The following is a 25000-nucleotide window of genomic DNA, read 5'->3' as shown; positions in this document are numbered from 1 at the left end:
ATGTATGTATGTATGTATGTATGTATGTATGTATGTATGTATGTATGTATGGATGCGTGTACTGAATGTGTGTGTGTGTGTGTGATCACAGCCCTCCAGCATCTTTACACACACACACACACACACATACACACACACACAGACACACACACACACACGCGCACACACACACACACACACACACACACAGACCAATGTCGACCCCGGGACACCCAGGCCTAATTAACAGCATTCTTCCCTGCCAAACCCTGGCTCTGTTTTCCGTCCCGCACTGACGGCTTCATTAACCCCTGCCAAGACTCTCACTCTCCGTGTCATCCCTCGTTCCTGTCCTCCTTACCTCGTTACCGGAGAGAGAGACACCTAGGTCACCCAGCCAGAGGTCACTCGCTGCATGACACCGCAGGGTACAGGCCACGCCCCTTCGCCAGACCCGGGTCACATTCCAGACACCTCTGAACTCCCAGACTGGCCCCCCCCCCAGGGGGTCTCGGGAACATCAGAGGAACAGATATGGGACCGTTCCCGGTGACGTAGTTGTTTTTCAGCCTGGTTAAGTAAATAGATTTGTCGCTAATCGCTATTGAGAAATAATCAAGCTTTTGCAGTCTGTAAAGACGTCAGGTATAGCGACAAAGCTGGCAACACTGATGATGAGCTGCGTCGAGTCTGTGGTGTTCTCCCGGTTCTCCATGAGGAACACGGCTGTTATCAGCACGGCCGAGCGTGGAGGTAGCCTGCAGTGGCAGCTGGCCAAATGATAACTGGGATTGTGTGGAAGTTCCCATCGGACAGAGCAGAGACATGAAGTCACTGTGTTTGCCTTGGAACTGATCCACTTCCCAGTCAGCGCAGCACAGGAGAAGTCCATCAGGCAGAACCGCAGAGAAGTCCCTGGAGTGAGTGAGGTACTGCATCTGTTTGAGGAACCCTGGAGAAATCACTGGAGTGAGTGAGGTTCTGCATCTGTGTGAGGAACCCTGGAGAAGTCACTGGAGTGAGTGAGGTTCTGCGTCTGTCTGTGGAACCCTGGAGAAATCACTGGAGTGAGTGAGGTTCTATGTCTGTCTGCGGAACCCTGGAGATTTACTGGAGTGAGTGAGGTTCTGCGTCTGTCTGCAGAACCCTGGAGAAATCACTGGAGTGAGTGAGGTTCTGCGTCTGTCTGCGGAACCCTGGAGAAATCACTGGAGTGAGTGAGGTTCTATGTCTGTCTGCGGAACCCTGGAGAAATCACTGGAGTGAGTGAGGTTCTGCGTCTCTCTGCAGAACCCTGGTGAGTGAGGTTCTACGTCTGTCTGCGGAACCCTGGAGAAATCACTGGAGTGAGTGAGGTTCTACGTCTGTCTGCGGAACCCTGGAGAAATCACTGGAGTGAGTGAGGTTCTGCGTCTGTCTGCGGAACCCTGGAGAAATCACTGAAGTGAGTGAGGTTCTATGTCTGTCTGTGGAACCCTGGAGAAATCACTGGAGTGAGTGAGGTTCTACGTCTGTCTGCGGAACCCTGGAGAAATCACTGGAGTGAGTGAGGTTCTGCGTCTGTCTGCGGAACCCTGGAGAAATCATTGGAGTGAGTGAGGTTCTGTTGGCAGGGCCGTGACTGGAAAGTCCAACTCAGCAATATCAGAGGAAGTTCTGTTCAGAGCTGTCCAAGAACAAACCAAGAACAAACCAAGAACAATCCAAGAACAATAATACCATCTGTCCTCATAATCCTAGCTGCTAGTCGGTCAGTTGACCTTAACCCTTTGCTGTTTACACTGTATAGCAATAGCAATCAGCGGCAACCGCCCTTAAAAACAGCTGGTTCTGACGTTGTCGGCTGTCAGGCGTCAACTGTCCAATCGCTCGCTGCCGAAGGTTAGGCTGACCAAAGGCGACTTATTCAAGAGCAACTTTGTCGAGAGACCGAGTCAAGCAAAGACTTAGTTCCGTATCGTTTTGTTACCGCTCTGCGTTTGCATCCTATTCGGGTCCTTCCCTCTGTCTGGTGGTCACACCCAGGGTCCTTGACCCTAATCTCATCGTTCCTACTCTTTCAACTCAGGTTGAGCAAGTGATGACAGCGGGGCTTTGGAACTGCTGGTCGGTGGCACCCTAAGCAGAGTTTATCTCAGGCTACACATCCTCACTCCCTCAACTTTCTTGCTCTCACCGAGACATGGATCACACCAGAGAACACTGCCACACCCTCAGACATGGATCACACCAGAGAACACTGCCACACCCTCAGACATGGATCACACCAGAGAACACTGCCACACCCTCAGACATGGATCACACCAGAGAACACTGCCACACCCACAGACCTGTCAGATGTATCTCTTTCTCCCACACTCCCAGAGCTGAGAAGCGCGGTGGTAGCACTGCCCTGCAACTCCCCAAGATGGAAATATTCTCTCTTCTCTGTTCCACAGTTTTAGATAGATAGATAGATAGATAGACAGACAGACAGACAGACAGACAGACAGACAGACAGACAGACAGACAGACAGACAGACAGACAGACAGACAGACAGACAGATAGATAGATAGATAGATAGATAGATAGATAGATAGATAGATAGATAGATAGATAGATAGATAGATAGATAGATAGATAGATAGATAGATAGATAGATAGAGAGAGAGATTTATTGTCCTTTCAAAAATTTGGTTTTGCTTTTCAGCAGCAGTCAGTCGGACAACAACAGTCACAGTAGACAGTAAACATTGACGACAGCAGCAACAAAAACAACAACGACGACAACAACAACAACAACAACAACAACAACAACAACAACAACAACAACAGCACCAGCAGTACAAGCACAAGTTCAGTGCATAGCCATACAATACAGTGACAGACAGGTGACAGGACACTTCAGCAACATCCACACATCTGAGTACGGCCTGTTAGGAACGAACATCCAGTGGCCTATCACAGCTTGTTCAGCCTTTTCCCCGCCCTCTTTGGAATTCCATGCTGTCACTTATCCAATCAAGGACTAGATTATGCTCTTAGTCACTTGTTTAGAACGAAGATGCACTTTTGAGTCCTGGCAAGTAATAGTACACTGACTACCTACGTTAAATGCAAGTATTGTAAGTCGCTTTGGATAAAAGTGTCTGCTAAATTAATGTAATGTAATCCTGTCAGTAAGGTCAACAGTACCTGACAGAGGTACTCGCTCACTGTGTGTGTGTGTGTGTCACTGGAGTGAGTGAGGTTCTGCATCTGTGTGAGGAACCCTGGAGAAGTCACTGGCTTGTGTGTTCCGCATTCTAAAAAGCATTGGTCAGTACTCTTGAGAACAATGAAGGGTTTGGAGCCGCAGCCAACTATCTGTACATGATTAACCACCAAAGACTAATCTATAATATCCCTCCACAGCTCCGGTACCCCCCTCAAACCAGACTGTAACGGTACATCCTATCCCCACATAGCTTAGCTACCATTCCATGTTGTCATCATAAATCAGCTCAATGAATGAATGTTTTTCTCCCAGTGGTGGAGTACTGTGACGTAGGAGAGTATCTACAGTACAGTACGGTCCATGGAAAACGAGTCCCTGGTCTCTCCAGTAATCAGTAACGTCTGTGGGGGTTAGAGGTCCTGCCAGCCAGGGGAGGTCTCTCCTCCTCCTCCTCCTCCTCCTCCTCCTCCTCCTCCTCCACCTCCTCCTCCTCCCTTCCACACAACCACGGCGCGACGGCTGCAGCCGTTCTGGAGAAGAGGTTCGCGTTCGGCTGTTATTAACTCACCAGGAGATCATGGAGAGCAGACTGGTAACAGTACACACCCACACACGCACGCATGCAGGCACGCATGCACGCGCACACACACACATACACACACACACAGAAATACTATAACAGTACACGCCCACACACACACGCACGCACACATGCATGCACACACACACACACACACACACGGAAATACTATAACTGTACACACCCACACACACACACACACAAACACACACACCGACGCATACACACGAAAATACTATAACAGCACACACCCACACACACCCATACCCCCCCCCCCATACACACACACACACACATACTGACACACAGTACACACGAAAATACAATAACAGCACACACACAACAGACACACACACACACACACACACACACATACTAACACACATACAGCACACATACAGGAAGGCGTATCCCCAAGCCCCTTCCTGCGTGTGTAGTCACTTTAGTTCACCCCAGAGACTGACCTCAGCATCCCAGCAGGGCCCAACACTTCCTGGACGGAACACCCGCAGGAGGAGGTGGCAGTACAGGAGACAAAGTGTCCTCAACCCCAACACCCGGTGTGTGTGTGTGTGTGTGTGTGTGTGTGTGTGTGTGTGTGTGTGTGTGTCTGTCTGTCTGTCTGTCTGTCTGTGTTTAGAGTCTTTGTCGGTGCATGTTGGTCCTTATCTAATCCCAGAGAAAGGATGCTGTTTCCAGTCATACAGTGAGCCTGATGTGACTTCCTGTTTGTTCATCTTACCCTCCAGCTTCTGTCGAGGTGTCTGGACTATAACAGACCCTGACGCTGTCTCTGAAGCTACACACACACACACACACACACACACACACACACACACGCTCACACACACACACACACACACACACACTCACACACTCAGACACGCACACACACACACACACACACACACGTGCACACACACACAGCAAATACCAGCCTACTGTAGCTCACCTCATCATAGTGCACTGTCAGAAAAAATAGTTCTACTGTATGTAGGGCCATTAACCCCTGTAAGTGAACCTTTTGAATAAAGGTTCTAGACAGAACCCTTTTCAGGTCAGTTAGAACCATTTGGGGTTCTAAACTGAACTCTCAAGGCCAATTTATACTTCGTCGTACAACACTTTTGAAAGTGTCAACAGACAGAAATGACGTCACTGTCTTTTTTTTGTGTCGGACAGGGGTCTTGCACCTAACAAAGTTTCTAATGTCGCAGACGCGGTTACTTTCGGCGCACAGCTGTGATTGGATATCTAGATAGAAGGCACTTTCGTTGCCATGGATCAATCAGCCACGCGTCTGCAAGTTACCATGGAGGTGATCACACACTTCGCTGAAGTATAAACGCTAAATGTGGGTTGACTTTTTTTTTCTGGGGACAGACATTTGTCGTACGACACTTGCTGACTGAATATAAATTAAGCTCAACTCCATAGAGAACCTGTAAGAATATGTGTGGAGTCGGACGTGTCCTTCATGTGCGTCGAGCATTCCCAAGATGTCAGCGTTTAGAAAAATTTGATTACAGTCCATAATAGCACAGACGCTACTTCATAGCTGTAGTCATGGTTCCCCGGGTTGGCGGCCGGTGTACGCCCGGCCCCTCGTACAGACACAACAGTGACCTCATACTGGCAAAAAACACGCTGTGGTCACTTGATATATGCTCTCATTAGTAGCTCTATTAAAGGGGGAACTACCCAAACTCGCTCCTCATGGCTCTCAGCCGAGCCTCGTCCATTCATGAAGTCCATCAGGACTAAAGAGAGACCTGATCCCAGGTCAGCTCCACCAGAATCCACACTTCACATGGGGCTGGGTGTGGAGGATGCCGATTCCCCTTACAGACTGATCTCTGGTCAGTTTCCCCCCCCCCCATACTGATGGGGGGGCGGGGGGGTCGCGGGGGGGGGTGTTGTGTTGAGCAGGTGTTGTGCATGTGGATAAGTGGCTGCATGCTGGTGCTTACCTGTGTGTGAGAGCAGCAGACGGGGTCCGGTCTGTGTCCGGCCCGCAGAGGAGGACGAGGCTGTGGTCAGCAGCAGGAGGAGGACGCAGAACAGCACAGAGATGGAGACACGCCCCGGAGAACCGGAGACACGCCCGGGAGAACTGGAGACACGCCCGGGAGACCTGGAGACACGCTCGAGAGACCCGGAGACATGCCCAGGAGACCTGGAGACACGCCCGAGAAACCCGGAGACACGCCCGAGAGACCTGGAGACATGCCCGGGAGATCCAGGGCCACGCCCCAGACACCCAGAGACACGCCCGGGAGACCTGGAGACACGCCCCGACCTCTGCAGCACTGCAGCCATGGCGTCACAAGGTCACAAGGATGGGAATCGTGTTACATCACCTGCACAGCAGGCTGACCCAATCCACACAGGCTGACCCGGTCCACACAGGCTGATCCGGTCCACACAGGCTGATCCGGTCCACACAGCACCCAGAAGCTTGGAGGGGGGGCGGGGGGGAGAGAGTGAGAGAGAAAATATACTGTCAGCTCCTCCTTAATGATGTTAACATATCAACAATATTTAGAATGTAAATACTCATTCGTACTGTAACACCCACAGATTTGCTCGTAAATTTGCGTATGTGTCAAAATCCACGACGGAGAGGTTTACCGTGGAGAATATACAGCACAATATTCAGCCCATTCTGCTGACACACAGTAAAAGAGAAGCGTTCTCTACTGTATAAACGAGGCCTTGGTTGAGCTTAAACTGTAACTCAGCTAAAACAAGAGTTAAAAAAAACACTCAAAAAAGAACAGAAACGAGATACTCTGTCAGAGGATTGGTTTCATATCCGACCGTTTTATAGTGAGAAGCACACACCTGAATAAATCATTCTATTTACAGTAGGCGTAGAGAACGGTACGGCCAGATACTGTAACCTACAGTTATATGTTCCCTGGAACATGAGAAAACATATTCCTCAGGAAACTAACAACACTCAGCTATAGCTCATTATAATGACGGAGTGGTCGTTACTAATAGTTCATCTTCAAGTAGAAAGGTCAAACATGGGCTACAGGAAAAGCACCGTCCAGCTTTTAGCATCACATTTCTCCATTTATGGTCAAAAACCTGACGGGGAGGACGCGGCGCGCGGCAGCGTTGCGCAACGAGGCGGGAGGCGGCCCGATGGCGAGTGGCTCTTTCCTCCCCGTCCTCCGGCGGGAGGCAGCGTCGTCTCGACAAGCCCGTCAACGCGGCGAGCTCATCCTCCCCGACGCCCGGGCCCTCGCCGGCTGGATCTGGACGACCGGCCGCACGCGTCACAGGCGACGGCGCGCGCACCGGGGTCAACGGTGTTTAGGGAAGCGCTTGAGTGGAGGCGGGTGGCAGATGACAGTTTTAGGGACGCGGGTTTGAGGAAGTGGGGTGTTTGTTTACACAACTGATTGGGTGTTGAACCCAGGTCACGAGACTTTGTTAAAGCGTTACGTAGGCATTGGCTCGGGGAGCTAAGCACGGTTCTACGGGTCTCCGACAGAGTTGGAGAACTGGCTCCACTGGGCCTTGGCCATGCTAGTCTGTAGTGTTCTTCTATACATCAGTTTCAATTCTTTCTCTCTGGAAAAAATCTGTTGACTGATAACGTACTGTAAATAATACATCGATACTTTTATTTGGATCTGTTTATTTTGCTAATGAGAGCAACGAAGTCCGTTAGATTTCAGGACCCTTCACCCTCTCCTCTGCTCAGAAACCCTCCTGTGTCACGGCACCAATGTGACAGACCGCTATAAACTAACTTGAGTCATCCGTTCACCACAAAACTGTGTTAGTCCTTGGAGCTGAAGCTTAGACAAGCTCAGGATGATAACGATGGGGGAAATTAAGTCATCAAGTCACCAACCCGGCCCAGGTACAGCCAGGGAGCAGAGTCCTAAACCCCCAGCATTGTGAGTCAACCAGTGGGGTGGATGACCTCTGACCTTTCCTGGACTCATTCAGGTTGGTTGGTGGGGGGGGGGGCATTGTTTAGAGAGCCGTTCCCATGACTAATCAGCAAGACCATCTTTATTTTCTCTTCCTCCTCAAGTGGGGGGGGGGGTGAACAATGCAAGGTAAACAAATTGTTTGTTTTACTTCTCACACTTAAATCACCTCTATAAACTGTACATTGATTTGGGATTTAAAACTCATGTGGCAACACCATTGCCAGCTGTCCTTATTGCAATGTGCAATGCATGAACCTTGTTTTCTGTTGACCCTCTAATCCATATTTACTCAGTGTCTATCTTTTCCCAAAATAGGCCCTTAGCCTCTCTGAAAGGGCCAGTCTTTGTGTGGAACTTCCGTGTGGGTGTGTTTCTTTAGTGCCCTGTGGTCAGTTCCCATGGAGAGGTGTGAATGGCTGCTGGTGGTGTTGTCCGTGGAGAGGGTCAACACCGCTGGAGAATGACAGTTGAGAGTGGTCTCAACGCCTGGTCCTCCAGGGCGCAGGACACTCACCGGCTGGCCACACTGGCCGAGCTGAGGCCGGGCTGTGAAACGCACTTTAAACTGAAATAAACTGGTGGAGATTCAGCAGCAGGAGCCTCAATGCTGCTCCTTAAATCTGACAGTCGTTCCACCTGTGGCATTCTGCAAGTCAGGGCTTGAACTCCTGCTGTCTTTACTCGATAGCGAAGATGATCGCTCTGCCTGCCTATCCCTGTACTCACATCCCTCTGGGAAAGAGAGAGAGAGACAACTGTATGAAAAACTTGCTGGTAAAAAAGAGTATTTTCTGCGTTATTTATGGGGCCAAACTGGAGGTGAATTCCGAAGAAGAAGAAAAAGGAAATTCCCCTCACACACACTCATCACCTCTGCATTGATTTATTAAAAACACGCTTCGGTCACGGGTCCTTTTTCAAGACATACACATCATAGTGCTGATTTTTTTTTTTTTTTTAAACAGCCACAATCAGCCCACACGATACTCCGTATGTACATATACTGTACTGTACCAAGACATTTTCAGGAGGATATTTCCAGCCCAAGAAAAACAAAAACACCAAAACAGAACAACAAAAAGTGGAAATCTCTATGTAGTAAAGTAGTTTTTATGCCGTGGTAGAACTTTTTATATAAAACACGGGTCAATTATTTAAAAAATAAGAAATAAAAATAAAAATTCCTTCAGGGAAAGCTTTGTCACATTCCTCACACTAATACAGTATGTTTCTCCCCTGTGTGGACTCCTCCACGGCCAACCAAATCACTCTTCTTACTAAAAACTGTCACATTTGACAGTACTGTATGCTTGCGTGTGCACAATTTACAGGACGAACCTAAGATCCAGGTCCTCATTTATTCCCGATGGTGTGAGAATCTCTTAATCATACATCTCAGTAATCCAATATGCTTCACATCTGCGATGCCCCAGTCAGTAAGTGACAGTAAGTGACGGATCCCAAAGCGCTCCAGTGACTGACTGAGGGAGACGGGGGAGATCCTGCAGCATCAGGGCTCAAAGGAAGTGACAGCTTTACGGCTTGTCCATGACAATGCCTTAATCCCGCCCTTGATTTATTCTCTCACACTCCCCTCTGCCTTCCCTCCCTCCATCACAAACCTCCACCATTTCCTCTAAATGTCTTCTTCTACACTCCCTATAAGACATATAAGCCAGGGATTTATGTCCGAGAGTGTTTATGCCTGTCCTATGCTTTGAAAACCAGGGAGGAGTGCAGCCTTCAAAGAGAAGGGTGGAGGACAGAGTCTCTCCGGGGTCGTAGGCCGAAGCCTGGGAGTCGGTTGATCGCGGTGGCCAAGGCACAGGTGCAAGGCTCAGGCAGAGACATGGGACTCTGGTACGTCTCTGTAGAAGCCATTTATCTTTCTGAAGGAAGTAAAACAACATTCTTAGTAACCTGTGTAACACGAACATATTGGAAACATGTGTGGGAGCTTTTTGAGATTTGGAAAAATAAATGATCGTAATGATATCAGTATAGTCCAAACATGCCACCACACAGAGGATTGCAGGTGCCTCCGAATTCTAATGTGACTCCCTGTGTGTTAGTGTCAGTGCAATAAAGAAATATTGAATCTTGAATCTTGCTAACCAACCCCAGGAGAGCAACAGAGATTTGAATTACATACTGTATTAAAACAGGAGTTCCTCTTACTGTATGCAGTGGACCTTGATTTATAGTGAATAAACCAGACATGGCTTCAATCATCATTAGGGGCCTTGAGGAAATTTCTGCTGCACCCTGGGTCAGTCCCTTCACCTCCAGAACACCAACGCAGTTCTAAGTTTCTAACCAGCGCTATTCTAGAACTTTCTAACCAGCACTGGTCTAGAACTGCCAACCAGCACTGTTCTAGAACTTCTGATCAGCACTGTTCTAGAACTTCTAACCAGCGCTGTTCTAGAACTTCTGACCAGCGCTGTTCTAGAACTTTCTAACCAACGCTGTTCTAGAACTTCTAATGAGCGCTGTTTTAGAACTTCTAACCAGCACTGTTCTAGAACTTCTGACCAATGCTGTTCTAGAACTTCTAAGCAGCACTGTTGTAGAACTACCAACCAGCGCTGTTTGGACCCCTAGGCTGCCAGTAGCACAGCTGTGCTGGGTCACAATAACTCTTCAGACTGTAGTGACCGGTACAGTCTGTCCCATGGACAGTGGGTGTGCGTCCTGTGCTCCAGATGACCAGGGGGGCAAACACAAACAAGCAGTCTGTGGGAAACTGAGCCAGGGCCGTGGGGGGAAGGGGAAGCACTTGATGTGGGCCACTTCCAGATGGCAGGGGTGGAAACAGGCCCCTTCTGCCTGCTGCTGTATTCTCCTATTTCGGCTGCAGTGTGGGGAGGACACACACACACACACACACACACACACACTCTCTCTCATCCCACACTAACTACAAAGAGAGTTAACTCTCGAAGGATGACCTCATGTACAACATTGAAGTCATAATCTTCAGGAACATTCAGAAATGAAATGTTCCAGAAAGACTTTACAGTTCATAAACAGTACATCACTGGCGTGACTTGGCGTGAGGCGTGAGTTCATACCGCAGGTGCGGTGAAGCATTTGTCTCTCCTCCTCTGCACTTCTCTGTTAACTCTGCGTGAAGAAACCCCCAACTGCCGCTAAGAAGAACGAGCAACCGGCGCTCATTGCAACACCGGAAGCACGGCTCCTGCTGCTAGCTCTGACCGAGGCTCGGCAAGGCTGCGTCTATGTGACGCATGTGGGCCGCTGTCAGGGAAATGGACGATTGCTGTCACGTCTCTTCCTCTCTCCGCTGGATTAGGGGAGACGGGGGAGGCGGGGAGCAGCGGGGAGCTGGGTTTGGACGCGTCTGAGCCATCGCTCCACATCCTCCGACATAGACCACAGCGTCTGTCTGGAGACGTCCCGCCACTCGAGAATACAGTCCGAGAACACTGACCGTTTGTCAGCTAGAAATGATACTTTCATTATGCGGCTGGAGATTTGGGACTGAGAACTAATCCACACAGCATACCTGAACATTTTAATAGTGCTATTCAAATAGAGAGGGAGAGAGAGAAGAGAGAGAGAGAGAGAGAGAGAGGGGAGAGAGAGAGAGAGAGAGAGAGAGAGAGAGAAGAGATTTACTGTTTGTATGTTTTGCAGAGGAAAGCAACAAAAACATGTTTATTACCACATGATTTCGGAAACATCGCTGCAGGCTTACATGGCCTAATGAAAAACAAACTGTTTATCCAACCTCAAAAGAGTCGTCAAAGAGTCCCTAAAGAGGCTGGACCCAGCGTGTGTGTGTGTGTGTGTGTGTGTGTGTGTGTGTATGTGTGTGTGCGTGTGTGTGTGTGTGTGTGTGTAAGGGGCAGCTGGCAGCCAAGACAAAGATATTACTCTGAGATAGGAGGTGGTGGAGGCCCAACAGCCTCAGGGTGGACACAGTTTGAAAAGAAAAAAAAGCAGGCTGTCTAATTAGCCGCCTTAGTTGGCGGTGAAAGGACCCGGCACACCGAGCGCTGCATGGGAACGCTGCGTCCCTCCGGCCAGCCGAACACAGACCAACATCCCCCCCCCCCCCACCACCACCACAACCCCTCCTTTCTGCTCACACAAAGACCTGGGTTGAGTCTGTAGCGAGCGGGGAGCTCGGAGGCCTTCAGCGGCTAACCCGTCACTCTCAGCTCACTGACAGGACTTAGAATGCACAGTGAGACTTTCCACATTCCTCCTGATTGACAAGGAGTGGCGGGGGGGGGGCTGACACAATCCCATTCAGTTCCTGGGCACCATCCTGGAAAGAGGACTATGCACACAAGCTACAAAAACACACGCAGGGTGCCAAGGGCTCCAGAAACCCGAAAGCCTTTCAGGAACTCGGTAGAACTCTCAAGTCAGAGCGAGGTACAACACGGTACAACAGCTGAGACGAGACGCTGGGTTTAGAGCGTCCATCTCGTCATGAGTCTTTCCATAAGATTTGACTTGACTTGTTGAATGTTGAAAATGTCAGCGTCCCAAATTGACGGTCACGAAACACTAAAATTCTGTTGTAAAACTGCTTAGCAGAACCGTCTGCTGGTTTTGGTGTGTGAGCCTGGATGAAGACCAAGGGAACTAAACCCACAAGGCGCCGGTCTGGAGTCGCATGTCCAGAGAAGCGTCCGATCAGAACAGCTGTGCGCTGAAACAATGGGGGCCTGGAGGGAGGATGTGAGTGTGGATGGATGACGATGGATGTGGTTGGTTGTGCGTCAGAGTACGTTTGGGGCGATGCACACAGGCCAGCCCAGTCCAGCGAGGGGGGGACGGTCCATCTCACGCCATCTCCTCCGCCCCGCTGTCACAGACGTCTCCTGACCGCAGCTGGACAAACAGCGTGGACTCGCAAAACACCCGACTCCCTGACCAACCCGCTGTGTTGAATGGCGATCGCACTGAGGATTTTGGTCAGACTTCAAAAATTCTGAAGCAGTTTTCAGCCCCGCCACAAAAAACACCTGACCCAATCTGCAACAGAAACCATAACATCAGTGACAGATTCTTCTCAACACTTGTTGATGTTTTTTCTATATCCTCTGTCAAAAAAAACAACACAACACTTGAGCAGGAAATTCCAAAATCCCAGACAGGTTCCGTACATGTCGTGTCTGGAACGTTGACATTTCTCTGTGACATCACCAGCGCCTGTGAGGTCAGTGGTCTGAGACGCTACAGCCTTGGAACATTCCAGAACCGGCTCGGCAGCTCTGGGTTCCCCTCAGCTCCAGATACCAACATCTGGTTGGTCGGCGTGGGAGGCCCCAGACAGAGATTTACACACCTCACTTGATGTAAGGGTTGAGAAGACCCAGGAGTTGCCTTTAAGGTGAGAGGGCAAAGGTGAGCTATTCACAACCCAAAGATGTGCTGTTGTCCCGCTGATGAATGAGAGGATGCAATCAAATACAAATGGCTAGGTTTAATGTTGAGCACTTAAAAGGGACAAAAGCGCAGTACCCCCCGAAACATCACAGGACTGTAAAACAAGCAGCGGTTACCACAGTGATTAAAACAACTTTCACAAGCGACCATCGTCTTGGAGACATTGAAGGCATTTAAAGAGACGAATTCCAGGTCATTTGTGCAGTATGGTGTCCCCGAGCTGTTTACTAGGGCACAACAAAGAACTCTGTGTGTGTGTGTGTGTGTGTGTGTGTGTGTGTGTGTGTGTGTGTGTGTGTGTGTGTGTGTCTGTGTGTGTCTGTGTGTCTGTGTGTCTGTGTGTCTGTGTGTATGTGTGTGCGCGTGCGTGCGTGCGTATTTGCATGTATGCAGTAGTGGTGATGGTGGGGATTTTCATTGTTTGAACTTCAGTCACGCGATGGCTCCGTAAGTTGCTCCATCTGCTGAGACTGTTCTGATGACAAATACAGTAAACCAGTGACTATCATCAGACTTCTAAGCATATGTCACATATATCACATATATCAGCTATGAAGATCGACTTCAAGCTTTCTTTAATCAAGCAAGTTTCAATCACAACAGATTGTTGCCGTCTGTTGAAGACATTAGCCACGAATGTAATCCACAAATTACAAATATATATCTGTTGGGGTAACCGCTAAAATCCACTCCATATACAGTAATCACTTGGAAGGACAGACTAGGTTGCAAAATGCCTGTGCAAGAGAAAAAAAACAATCTTGACATGTGACATGATGCAGTACCCAAGTTCAAGTTCAAATCTTTTTTTTTGTGATCAAATTTTCTTTTCTTGGCAGGTCCAAACTATTAATAGCACGTACAATCTTACAAAACAAACCATTATACTGCCACCAAAGATTATTTCCCACACCTTCCCAAAACTCCCACCTGTACCCCAACCCAGGACCCACAGGGCTGAAAATACACACAAGTTCAGCTCAACTCTGAGGTCTTATTCCAGTCTCAAGTCTTTGATTTGAGAGATTGTTCAGTCGTAAAGTCTCCAGGCCACATGGCCGAGTCTGGGACTGGGTGACCGCTGAGTGACCTCTCGCTCTGTGTGTCCGTGGACGTCTGAGGATCAGAACACAACAGAGCCTGCAGGACGATCAGGGAGGGCTCAGGTAGAGGCCAGATGTGAGGCTGGGGGCTGGGTAGAGGTCAGGTAGAAGCCGTCTGTCCAGATGTGAGGCTGGGCATAGCTCAGGTAGAGGCCGTCTGGCCAGATGTGAAGCTGGGGGCTGGGCAGAGCCCTGGTAGAGGCCGTCTGGCCAGATGTGAGGCTGAACTACTGGGAGTCTGGAGCAGACTAACACTGGGATATGATGGAGGGCTTGCCTGTGATCGGACTGACCACAGCAGGCATAAGCAAACTCTGTGGTCTGTCTGTGTGGGTTTGTTTGTGTTCATACTGTAAGTGTGTGTGTGTGTGTGTGTGTGTGTGTGTGTGTGTGTGTGTGTGTGTGTGTGTGTGTGTGCGTGCGTGCGTGTGTGTGTGTGTGCGCATCCATGCATGTGTGTGTGTCTACTGTATGAATGTTTTATTTGCTTGTGTGTGTGTGTGTGTGTGTGTGTGTGCGTGTGTGTGTGTGTGTGTGTGTGTGTGTGTGTGTGTGTGTGTGTGAAAGGAGGGTTATCTCTCACAAAATGAAGAACAGAGGGTGAAATGTTTAAAGAAACACAGTCAGATAAATGTCTGACTGAGATTGAATCGCCCAGTTAAGCCGTCTTACTGCACTGCTACCGAATCCATCAGAGCGGAGATATCAGGAGCTGAAACGCTGCAGGAACACAATACATCAGTACAGTAGCTCTCCAGGAACGTCATCATAGGCAGCGCCCTTCCCAAGAATGGAAGTCTTTCTGTGTGTGTCTCCTCAGACTTACCGTAGCACTACAGGAAAACTTGGGACAGTAGGAGGGGAAACGCACAGAATTGGTTCACCTCACTTCCTGTGTAGGTTGAGTACCCCGCTTCCTGATTGCGTACACTACGGGCTAGTCTGATTGTGTTCCCGTCCAAAACAAACATGGAGACAATTCACAGTAGTGTGACCTTGAGACACATAGTTTACTAAGTGAGTAACCTGACCTCGACACAACCACCTCCCTCTCTTCGTCCTCCTCTTTGTCCTCTTCCTCTCCTCCTCCTTCTCTTCTCCTCCTCCTCTCCTCCTCCTCCTTCTCTTCCTCCTTCTTCTCTCCTCCTCTCCTCCTCCTCCTCCTTCTTTTCCTCATCCTCTCCACCTCCTTCGCTCCTCCTCTCTTCCTCCTCCTCTCCCCCTCTCCTCATCCTCTCCTCTCCTCCTCCTCCTCTCTTCCTCCTCCTCTTCTCCTCTCCTCATCCTTCTCTCCTCCTTCTCTCCTCTCCTCCTCCTCCTCCTCCTTCTCTTCCTCCTTCTTCTCTCCACCTCCTCCTTCTTTTCCTCATCCTCTCCACCTCCTTCACTCCCCCTCTCCTCCTCCTCTTCTCTTCTCCTCATCCTCTCCTCCTTCTCTCCTCTCCTCATCCTCTCCTCCTTCTCTCCTCTCCTCCTCCTCTCCTCCTCCTCCTCTCACCGTGTATCTGAGCTCGTCCCGGGTCAGAACCCCTGTGGTCAGAACCCCTGTGGTCAGAACGTGTCGGCACGCCTCTCTCCCTGACCGGTGGCCATGTGTCTAGACGTCAACATTGAAAACACATTAACGTGCCGGTTCTGTCGCAGGAAAAGAGTCCGAGCCTCTCTAATAACAGGGGCTTAATTAGAAGGCATGGCTCTTTCCTGGCATTAGGAAAAGCACTTCCAGACAGCCCCGCTTGTCCATAACTGTACCCCCGGGGCTAGGAGCCTGCGCTGCGCCCTCCTCTACGGCCTTGGATCAAGCTCAATTACAGGGTAATATTAAGGGCTCTGTCTAGGTCATTAAGGCACCATCTGTATTTGTAGGTCATTAAGGCACCGTCTGCATTTGTAGCTCATAATGGGACAGGGGAGTAGGGCTGCACTATTAATCGTTCATTAACCATAATTGCAATTATGACCCCTGCAATTAACTAATCGCAAAATGATGCAATTAATGCAGTTAATAATTCAGTTTTGCATTGGGTGTGCTGGGGGAACGCGGACGAATCACAGGCGTTTATGCCGTCTGACCAATCACATGCGTTCCCACTGAGTGCACTGAGGAATTTCACTTCACAGACAGCAGATAGACAGACAGCAGATAGACAGACAGCAGATAGACAGACAGCAGGTAGACAGACAGCTGATAGACAGACAGCAGATAGACAGACAGCAGATAGACAGACAGCAGGTAGACAGACAGCATTTCTTTTTTTAAATGTATATATATGAAGGTGGCACCACAAAAATGAATTATTAATGTGAAATATTAATCACACATAATAATTGCAATTACAAAATCAGACAAATAATCGCAATCATAAATTTTGGTCATAACCCCGCAGCCCTACAGGGGAGGGTGAGTTTTCCCATGCTGATCGAGCAGAGGAGGTCCGGTATAAAGACATGACCCCCAGTACAGGCCCTCCCGCGGCCCCTCAGGGCCCTCCCCTGTGTGAAAGCTCTCCACTTTCAACCAGGCCGCTTTAACATGGAACAGAACACGGGGCCGTACAGGGGCCCGACCAAGGCCAACAAGAGCACTGCTCTGGGGGTGGGGGGGTGGGGGGGCGCTGTGAGAGTAACTCCCGTGAGCAGACACCCGTGATTTACACAAGGACACCTAATCCTAAACAGATAGTGTGAGGAATGTCGGAGTTACTGGGCAGTATGGGGAGCGCATCACCATCGCTGTCTGGCCTATCAGAGCGCCAGGGGGGCCCTTTGATTTGCCGTCGGACAAGAGAGTGACATGGGATGAGATAGAGAGAGAGGGAGAGGAGGAGAGAGATAGAGAGAGAGAGAGAGAGAGAGAGAGAGATGGAGAGACAGAGGGAGAGGGAGAGGGAGAGGGAGGGAGAGAGAGAAAGGGAGAGAGAGAGAGAGAATGTAAATCAGACCGAGCAGTGAAACATACATCCCTCATCTCTCTCTCTTGATACAGTTAGTCTGTTCATCTCTTCCCGGCCAGCTGCCGCTCTGCTGGGGGGAAATGAACCATAATCTCCCCCTCATTCATCCTGGACCTGGAAGGAAGCGCAGGGAGAGAGAGAGAGAGAGAGAGAGAGAGAGAGAGGAGGAGGAGAGAGAGAGAGAGAGAGAGAGAGAGACAGAGAGAGAGAGAGGAGAGAGAGAGAGACAGAGAGAGAGAGAGAGAGAGAGAGAGAGACAGAGAGAGAGAGAGAGAGAGAGAGAGAGAGAGAGAGGAGGAGAGAGAGAGACAGAGAGAGAGAGAGAGAGAGAGAGAGAGAGAGGAGAGAGAGACAGAGAGAGAGAGAGAGGAGAGAGAGACAGAGAGAGAGAGATAGATAGAGAGAGAGACAGAGACAGAGAGAGAGAGACAGAGAGAGAGAGGAGGAGAGAGAGATACAGAAGGGGAGGGAGAAGGACAGGAACGGAGGGGGAGAGAGAGAGAGAGAGAAAGAGAAGGAAAGAGAGAGAGAAGGGAAGGGAGGAGGAACAGAGAGAGAGAGAAGGAAAGAGAGAGAGAGAAGGGGAGGGAGGAGGACAGGTACAGGGAGAGGGAGAGAGAGAGAGAGAAGGAAAGAGAGCGAGAGAGAGAGGGGAGGGGAGGAGGACACAGAGAGAGACCCGCACCACACACCAGAGAGAGACCCACACTGCACAGACCCACAGACCTGCCCCCCCCCCCAACCCCTGGGCACAGGGTCAGTCCAGTAGCTTATCTCTCTCCCGGCGACACCGGGCTGCAGCCGGAGGCTCAGTTATCTCAGCGTCTGTCTGTTCTCTGTCGCCCCTCAGTGCCGCTCAGTCACAGTGGACAGCTACAGGAGACCCCCACACCCCCTCACACAGTCCACAGTACCAGCAGACCCCCCTCACACAGTCCACAGTACCAGCAGACCCCCGCGCCCCTCACACAGTCCACAGTACCAGCAGACCCCCCTCACACAGTCCACAGTACCAGTAGACACTCAGCACTGCACTCTGGGAGGAGAGGCTTAAGTCCTCCGAAGACGCTGACAATCTGTAGAACTTCAAATGGACAGTAGTCATAGAGGCATTTACACATGGCCTATACAGTATGTAGGCACACACAAACACACGCACACACACAAATGTGCGCGCGCACACACACACACACCTACACAGTACACACACACAAAGGCCAAGTACCGTAGCTGTGGTTCTGACAGAACTCCAGTGCTCTTAGGCGCGGTACCTGGAACAGACTGAACTGAGGACTGTGGAGGGACAATGGAGAACTAAAATAAATGCACTCATGTCAACCGCATTGTTCAGCTGTAAGTCAAACAAATGTCCCGGTATAGAGGCCATAACAACCCTGGGGTATTTGGAGCTGTGGTTATAACAAGACGAGTGGAGGGTAGTCTGGAACATACTCTGTATACTCTTCAGTTTGAGAGCAGTAGAAAGTGTGTGTGTGTGTGTGTGTGTGTGTGTGTGTGTGTGTGTGTGTGTGTGTGTGTGTGTGTGTGTGTGTGTATGTGTGTGTGTGTGTGTGTGTGTGTGTGTGTGCGTGCGAGGTGCGTGCGTGTGTGTGTGTGCGTGTGTGTGCGTGAGGTGCGTGCATGTGTGTGTGTGTGTGCGCGTGTGTGTGTCCAGCCTCGTCGCCTGTTTGGCGCCGGACTCGGGGTGGTGTATAGATGCTCAGAGAGGAAGGAAGCCCCCAGCTGCTTGGTAGGATGGCTTTATTGTCGACTACTGGCACAAATAAGGCGTCATTAATTAAGATAATGCAACATGCAGCAACACAATGGGTTATTAAAATCTCTGCGGGGAAGAGGGGGGTTAGTTGTTTCGCATCTGACGGCATAGGGAGACAAACAAATGCTGTTTCTGTGAGGCTGCCCTTAGCGTTTGAGTTCTTTATTGTGTTGTTTTGCTCCGACCAGCTGTTTCATATCCGTAGAAGAAATTGCTTATGGTGGTGTGTAAACATTGATATTCTACAGATGATAAGAGAATTTCTTATCACTAAGATTAGCGCAGTTCCAGAGAAATATTATCGTTACAGAAAAATATTTGATCTGGCAGAGATGTAAGAACCCAGCCCTTTCAAAAACCTTTAACAGTAAGTGTGATAAACGATATTATTGGGGTTATTAATTGCTATGGCAAGCTGAGGGAGGCACTAAACTGTTAGACTTGCAGTTTTACTACAGAGCATCAGAGGATTTATCACTCAAGATTAGCGCAATCGCAAAGAAATAGCAATGTTATAAAAATATATATGTACAGTATTGGATCTGGCAGACATTTAGGAGCCCAGCCCTTTCAAAACCCTCTTAACAGTAGGTGAATCTAGACCACTTTATTGGGGTTATTTATTGCTATGCCAAGCTGCGGAAGGTGCTAAAATGTTAAGACTTCTGCAGTTTCTCTGTCATTGTCTTTTATCAGTTCAAATATTTCTTTTTAAAAGTGCACACATTTCTTCTGGCTGTCCTTGGTTCTCAGGGTTTGCTTGCCAGCATGGTATTCACTTGCTTGGCATTTACTGCTTTCAAATACCTGTACATCCGCCAGTTTCAAAACATTTGCATTGCCTCAATCTCTCAGCAACCCCGCGGGCTAACACACCCAGAACAGAACCTGGCGACCAATGGGAGAGGGGTTCTGCTTCAGGTCCGTCAAAGGAATATAGACCACCCCCCCCACCCCCCACCCCACCCCCCCGCCCCGTTCCTAATCCCCTGGGTGACAGAATGAGCTCTCTGTCAGCACCTGGACATGAACACACAAACACAACTGTCAGAGCAGATGGAACGAACAGAACTGAGCCGGAACAGTCAGGACTGCCAGGGTGGATCAGCCAGGATAGGACAGTCAGGATAGAACAGCCATAGAACAGCCAGGATAGAACAGCCAGGATAGAACAGTCAGGATAGAACAGATAGAACAGCCAGGATAGAACAGATAGAACAGCCAGGATAGAACAGCCAGGATAGAACAGATAGATCAGCCAGGATAGAACAGCCAGGATAGAACAGTCAGGATAGAACAGCCAGGATAGAACAGCCAGGATAGAACAGCCAGGATAGAACAGATAGAACAGCCAGGATAGAACATCCAGGATAGATCAGATAGAACAGCCAGAATAGAACAGTCAGGATAGATCAGATAGAACAGTCAGGATAGATCAGCCAGGATAGATCAGCCAGGATAGATCAGCCAGAATCGATCAGCCAGGGCACAGCCAGCTGATAACGTTATCTGTCAGCAATATTAACTTCAATGGAACGTTAATCCAACAATGTCCCTTCGATCAACATACATGGTTTACACTTGACTCTGGTCACTGTGATCGCAGACCAGTGCATTCCCACACGTCATAAACCCCTGAGGGGTCACTGGGAGGAGAGACTGTCCACACGAGCCGACTTCTCTGGCCTCGCTCTGGACGCTCTGGACGAGGCAGCAGCTCGACCCGCGGTTCCGCTCTGATCTGCTTTCCAAGGGGACACCTGTGTCGCTCTCTCCGGTAGGTCTCTCTCTGTCTCTATCTCTCTCTCTCTTTCTCAAACACACACAGGAAACAGCAGGAGAGGAAGGAACCGAAGAAGAGCACAGTGTGTAGCCTTACAGCCGAACCAATAACCAGAACTGCCCCCCTTTCATAAAGACTGCCGACAGCCTAGCGTGCACTTGCTAATGTTGTTTCACCTTCCAGTCGGGCTTTGTTCCCGCGCCGGCGGTGTGGAGAAATCCCTCCACCCTTCAGTCAGTGAACCACAGAGGACACATCGTCTGTCCGCCCACACCCCAGCCCCAGCCCCGGGCCCCTGGCCCCAGTCTGAGCCCCAGACCCGTAGCCCCAGACAGACCTACCCTGACAGACTCTATTAAATCTGGATCATATCATAAGTGCAGTATGATCCCCCAGCTTTCTAAACAGACCTCACACCCACATGAGGGAGGAGGAGGAAGAATGTTATTAATTTGACAGCCAATCAGTGTGTTGGTCCCCTCGTCAACACCTGGCCGTGTCCATTAAAGACCGTGGACACCTCGAGACACACAGCTGGGACGGGGCGTTGCGCACAGACAGACTAATCACAATCATTCATCAATACGATTATTACACAGGTTATTAATCATCAATAGTTAACAATTGAATTGCCAATGGAATGGGGAAAGACTAATATGGCAGGAAGGAGAGAAATGACTTTTAAATTGTTCTGTCTCCTCAAATACTAACATTTTAGACATGCACGAGAGTAATACCAAGAGTATGGACCTCCTGAGTCCTCTGACTGCCGGGTTGATATAAGCCAGACGTACTGGACATATTCTGTCTTTTTTTTATATCATAGTGTATGTGCTGCAACACTGTAATTGGATAGTTTATGAAGTGCTGTTTCATTAGCTCAGAGACAATTGGAGAGACAGTGTGTGTGTGTGTGTGTGTGTGTGTGTGTGTGTGTGTGTGTGTGTGTGTGTGTGTGTGTGTGGTGTATGCGTATGCGTATGCGTATGCGTATGCGTATGCGTATGCGTATGCGTATGCGTATGTGCATGTGTGTGTGTGTGTGTGTATGGGCGTGTGTGTGTGTGTGTGTGTGTGTGTGTGTGTGTGTGTGTGTGTGTGTGTGTGTGTGTGTGCGTGTGTGTGGTGTATGCGTATGTGCATGTGTGTGTGTGTGTGTGTATGGGCGTGTGTGTGTGTGTGTGTGTGTGTGTGTGTGTGTGGTGTATGTGCATGTGTGTGTGTGTGTGTGTGTGTGTGTGTGTGTGTGTGTGTGTGTGTGTGTGTGTGTGTGTGTGTGTGTGTACGGGCGTGTGTGTGTGTGGTGTATGCGTACTGTATGTGCATGTGTGTGTGTGTGTGTTTGTGTGTATGGGCGTGTGTGTGTGTGTGGTACACACATGTGTGTCGTATCTCCATGAAATTGCTTTACAGTCTCTGTCCGCCCCCCGGGCTCCCAGGGGCCCCGGAGTAGCAGCAGCCGCCCTGTGGATCCTGTGCTGGAGGCCCTACATCACCTACAGTCCCTCCCACGTCAGCTTATCAGCCACCAGGCCACAGTGACGCGCTCCATCTGCTAGAGCCGATCTGGAAGTTGGTCTCAGAGAAATATATAGTTGTTGTTGTTGCAGGGGCTGATTTACTGGGAGGATGAGGGGAGGCGGGGGCCCCAGCTCACACCCAGGGGCCCGGTCTGTGAACCAGGCTCAGGCCACGGGGTGAACGGGGTACCGGAGAAGGCAGGATGGAGACCCCCCTCAGCCAGGCGTCCAGACTGCCCTGTCACTCGCCATCGTTTTATCTCTCTTTCTCTATCGCTCTCTCACTCTCTCTCGCACACTCTCTCTCTTTCTCTCTCTCTCCATCTCACACTCACACACTCTCTCTGTCTGTCACACTAATTTCCTCTCCACCCTCTCTCTCTCTCTTTTTCTCTCTCCATCTCTCACACTCACCCTCTCTCTCTCCCTCTCTCTGTCACACACACTTTCTCTCACCCTCTCTCTCTCTCTTTCTCTCTCTCCATCTCTCTCTCTCTCTCACACACACACACACACACACCCTCTTTCAGTCATGCCGATAGAGAATAACATCCTGTGTATCCACACTTCTGCACATCATGAGGGAGTTCCAAACGAGGCTGATGATTGGCTCACATAATAAATAATAATACTATAATCCACAAGTTAAACCAGATCAGATGCCGGCAGAATGTGAAACAGCCCGGCGCTGAAAGTCAGTTCGCATGAGATCGGATGTTCCAAAGAAAAAGTGTGACCGTGGAGAATCGAAAGCACGTCCGACCATGTGTTTTGCATGAGGCGAAGGATGATCAAACGCAGAGAAATAGTCTTGCATGCCTGTGTGCGTGTGTGTGTGTGTGTGTGTGTCCTGACGGAGATGTTTGGCTTGTACATGTAGATGATTTCAGATGACAAGGCTTGATACAGAGAGCATAGCTCCAAACTACTCCGCCATAGCAGGCTGCTGCCTAAAAAGCATGGACATAGACAGGGACGGCAACAGGTTGTAGGGAGAAGTGTCACCCTATGTGCTGGCTCCTGTGACCATCCACTAAAAACAAGGTGATATATAGAGCCATTTGAGACTATAGAGCGCTCTGAAACATAGAACCCTCCACACAGGACCCCTTTCAGGTCAGAAAGAACCTCCAGGTTCCAAACAGCACCTTATGGAGCTGAAAAGGGTTCTGTTTGGAACCATATGGGGTTTTATATGTAACTTTTTTCTCTTCTATTGTTAAAATGAAACGTCACATTGTTCTCTGGGTGGCCTAGGTCTGGGACTGACACAACACAGACAGGCTCATGTGGAATGAAACACTGCTCAGAAACAGAGTTTGGACAGTGTCTGCTCTCCACAACAGGAAAGAGACACAATCAGAGGACGTTACTCACATCAAACGAAGACAGATTGCTCTTTGAAGCCATAGGCTACAACCCAAACCACACGTTTGGCTTACTGTCTGGCCACATTATTATATTGTGTAGCCTATATGTGTGTATCCTGTATTCCAACCGCTGTCCACTCCTCAAATGTCTACATTTTCTCCCACAGGGATTATAAAAGTTCATATCTATCTGTCTGTCTGTCTATCTATCTATCTATCTATCTATCTATCTATCTATCTATCTATCTATCTATCTATCTATCTATCTATCTATCTATCTATCTATCTATCTATCTATCTATCTATCCATCTATCTATCTATCTATCTATCTATCTATCTATGTATCTATCTATCTATCTATCTATCTATCTACTGTATCTATTTATCTATCTATCTATCTATCTACTGTATCTATTTATCTATCTATCTATCTATCTATCTATCTATAGACTGTCTGTCTGTCTGTCGGTCTATTTATCTATCTCTATCCATCTGTCTGTCTGTCTGCCTGTCTGTCTGTCTGTCTGTCTGCCTATATTAAAAATACATCTCTCTGATATTAATCTGAGTCCCCATTATGGCCACATTACGTAGTTTATAGCTTCAATGTATCAAACGCACAGTTATAGCCTTGTTGACTTGTTTTAAAAGTTTCGCAACTCACCAGAGCCGTTATTTTTCTCCTAATGACGGTTACAGATGCGGAGTATTAAATCCCAGTCTGGATGTACCGCTGGCTTCTGGACCACTGAGAGACTGACTGGCAGCCGCAGGCGAGGGAAACTTTGGTGACGCGAGTTGTCCACACCTCGTTCCCAGCCACGCGTTATTAACAACTCCGCATGTGGGCACTGGGGCAAGACCACTCCTCCCCGGGATGACGGACGGCCACTCGGTCCGGTAGCGAACTCGTAATGAAATCCCCTTGACCTATCCACTAAAAACGTGACGCATCAACTTTAGAAAAATAACTTTTCTCAGCAGGAGTGTTGTGTAGGCTTTTAATAGCTAACCGCATTAATGGCCTAGCTTACACTAGACAACTAGTTCGTTTAATGAACAATCTGCGTGGGTCTGATAAGCTATATATGCTAGACAGATGTAACTTTAATGATCCCAGGGAGGAGAAATGTGGGCATTATAATATATATATATATCTCTAATCAATACTGTACTACCAATTAAAAATCCCAAAGTAAGAATAACACAGTGGTTATTAGGTTAACCTATCTCTATAGAGGAGGTAAATAAATCTAAATCTGCTTTTGAACTTCAGCGCTACGCTCCAGGTCACTTAATAGCACTGACAGCAGGGGTCCTTGTAGTTCCTTCCTTGACTGCTACCGCCACCTG

General features: G+C 49.1%; 1 protein-coding gene across 1 annotated transcript in view; it reads right to left on the bottom strand.

Annotated features, from left to right (window-relative positions):
• The window catches only part of LOC311320319 (semaphorin-3D), a gene marked incomplete at its 3' end in the record, with an annotated part of 46582 nt that extends 22099 nt beyond the window's left edge, over positions 1-24483 (bottom strand). The window contains exons 1-2 of the mRNA XM_084452050.1: positions 24312-24483; positions 5727-6213 (exon numbers count right to left, since the gene is read on the bottom strand). Coding sequence (XP_084308176.1) covers positions 5727-6075 — 349 coding nt within the window. The 5' untranslated portion in view covers positions 6076-6213; positions 24312-24483. The remainder of the gene's footprint in view (positions 1-5726; positions 6214-24311) is intronic.
• Between the last annotated feature and the right edge of the window lie 517 nt (positions 24484-25000).

The sequence above is a fragment of the Borostomias antarcticus genome (assembly GCF_949987555.1).
Source record: "Borostomias antarcticus genome assembly, chromosome: 17".
Taxonomy (NCBI): domain Eukaryota; kingdom Metazoa; phylum Chordata; class Actinopteri; order Stomiiformes; family Stomiidae; genus Borostomias; species Borostomias antarcticus.
The sequence above is the reverse complement of the archived record's forward strand: the minus strand, read 5'-3'. Positions and strand labels throughout refer to the sequence as shown.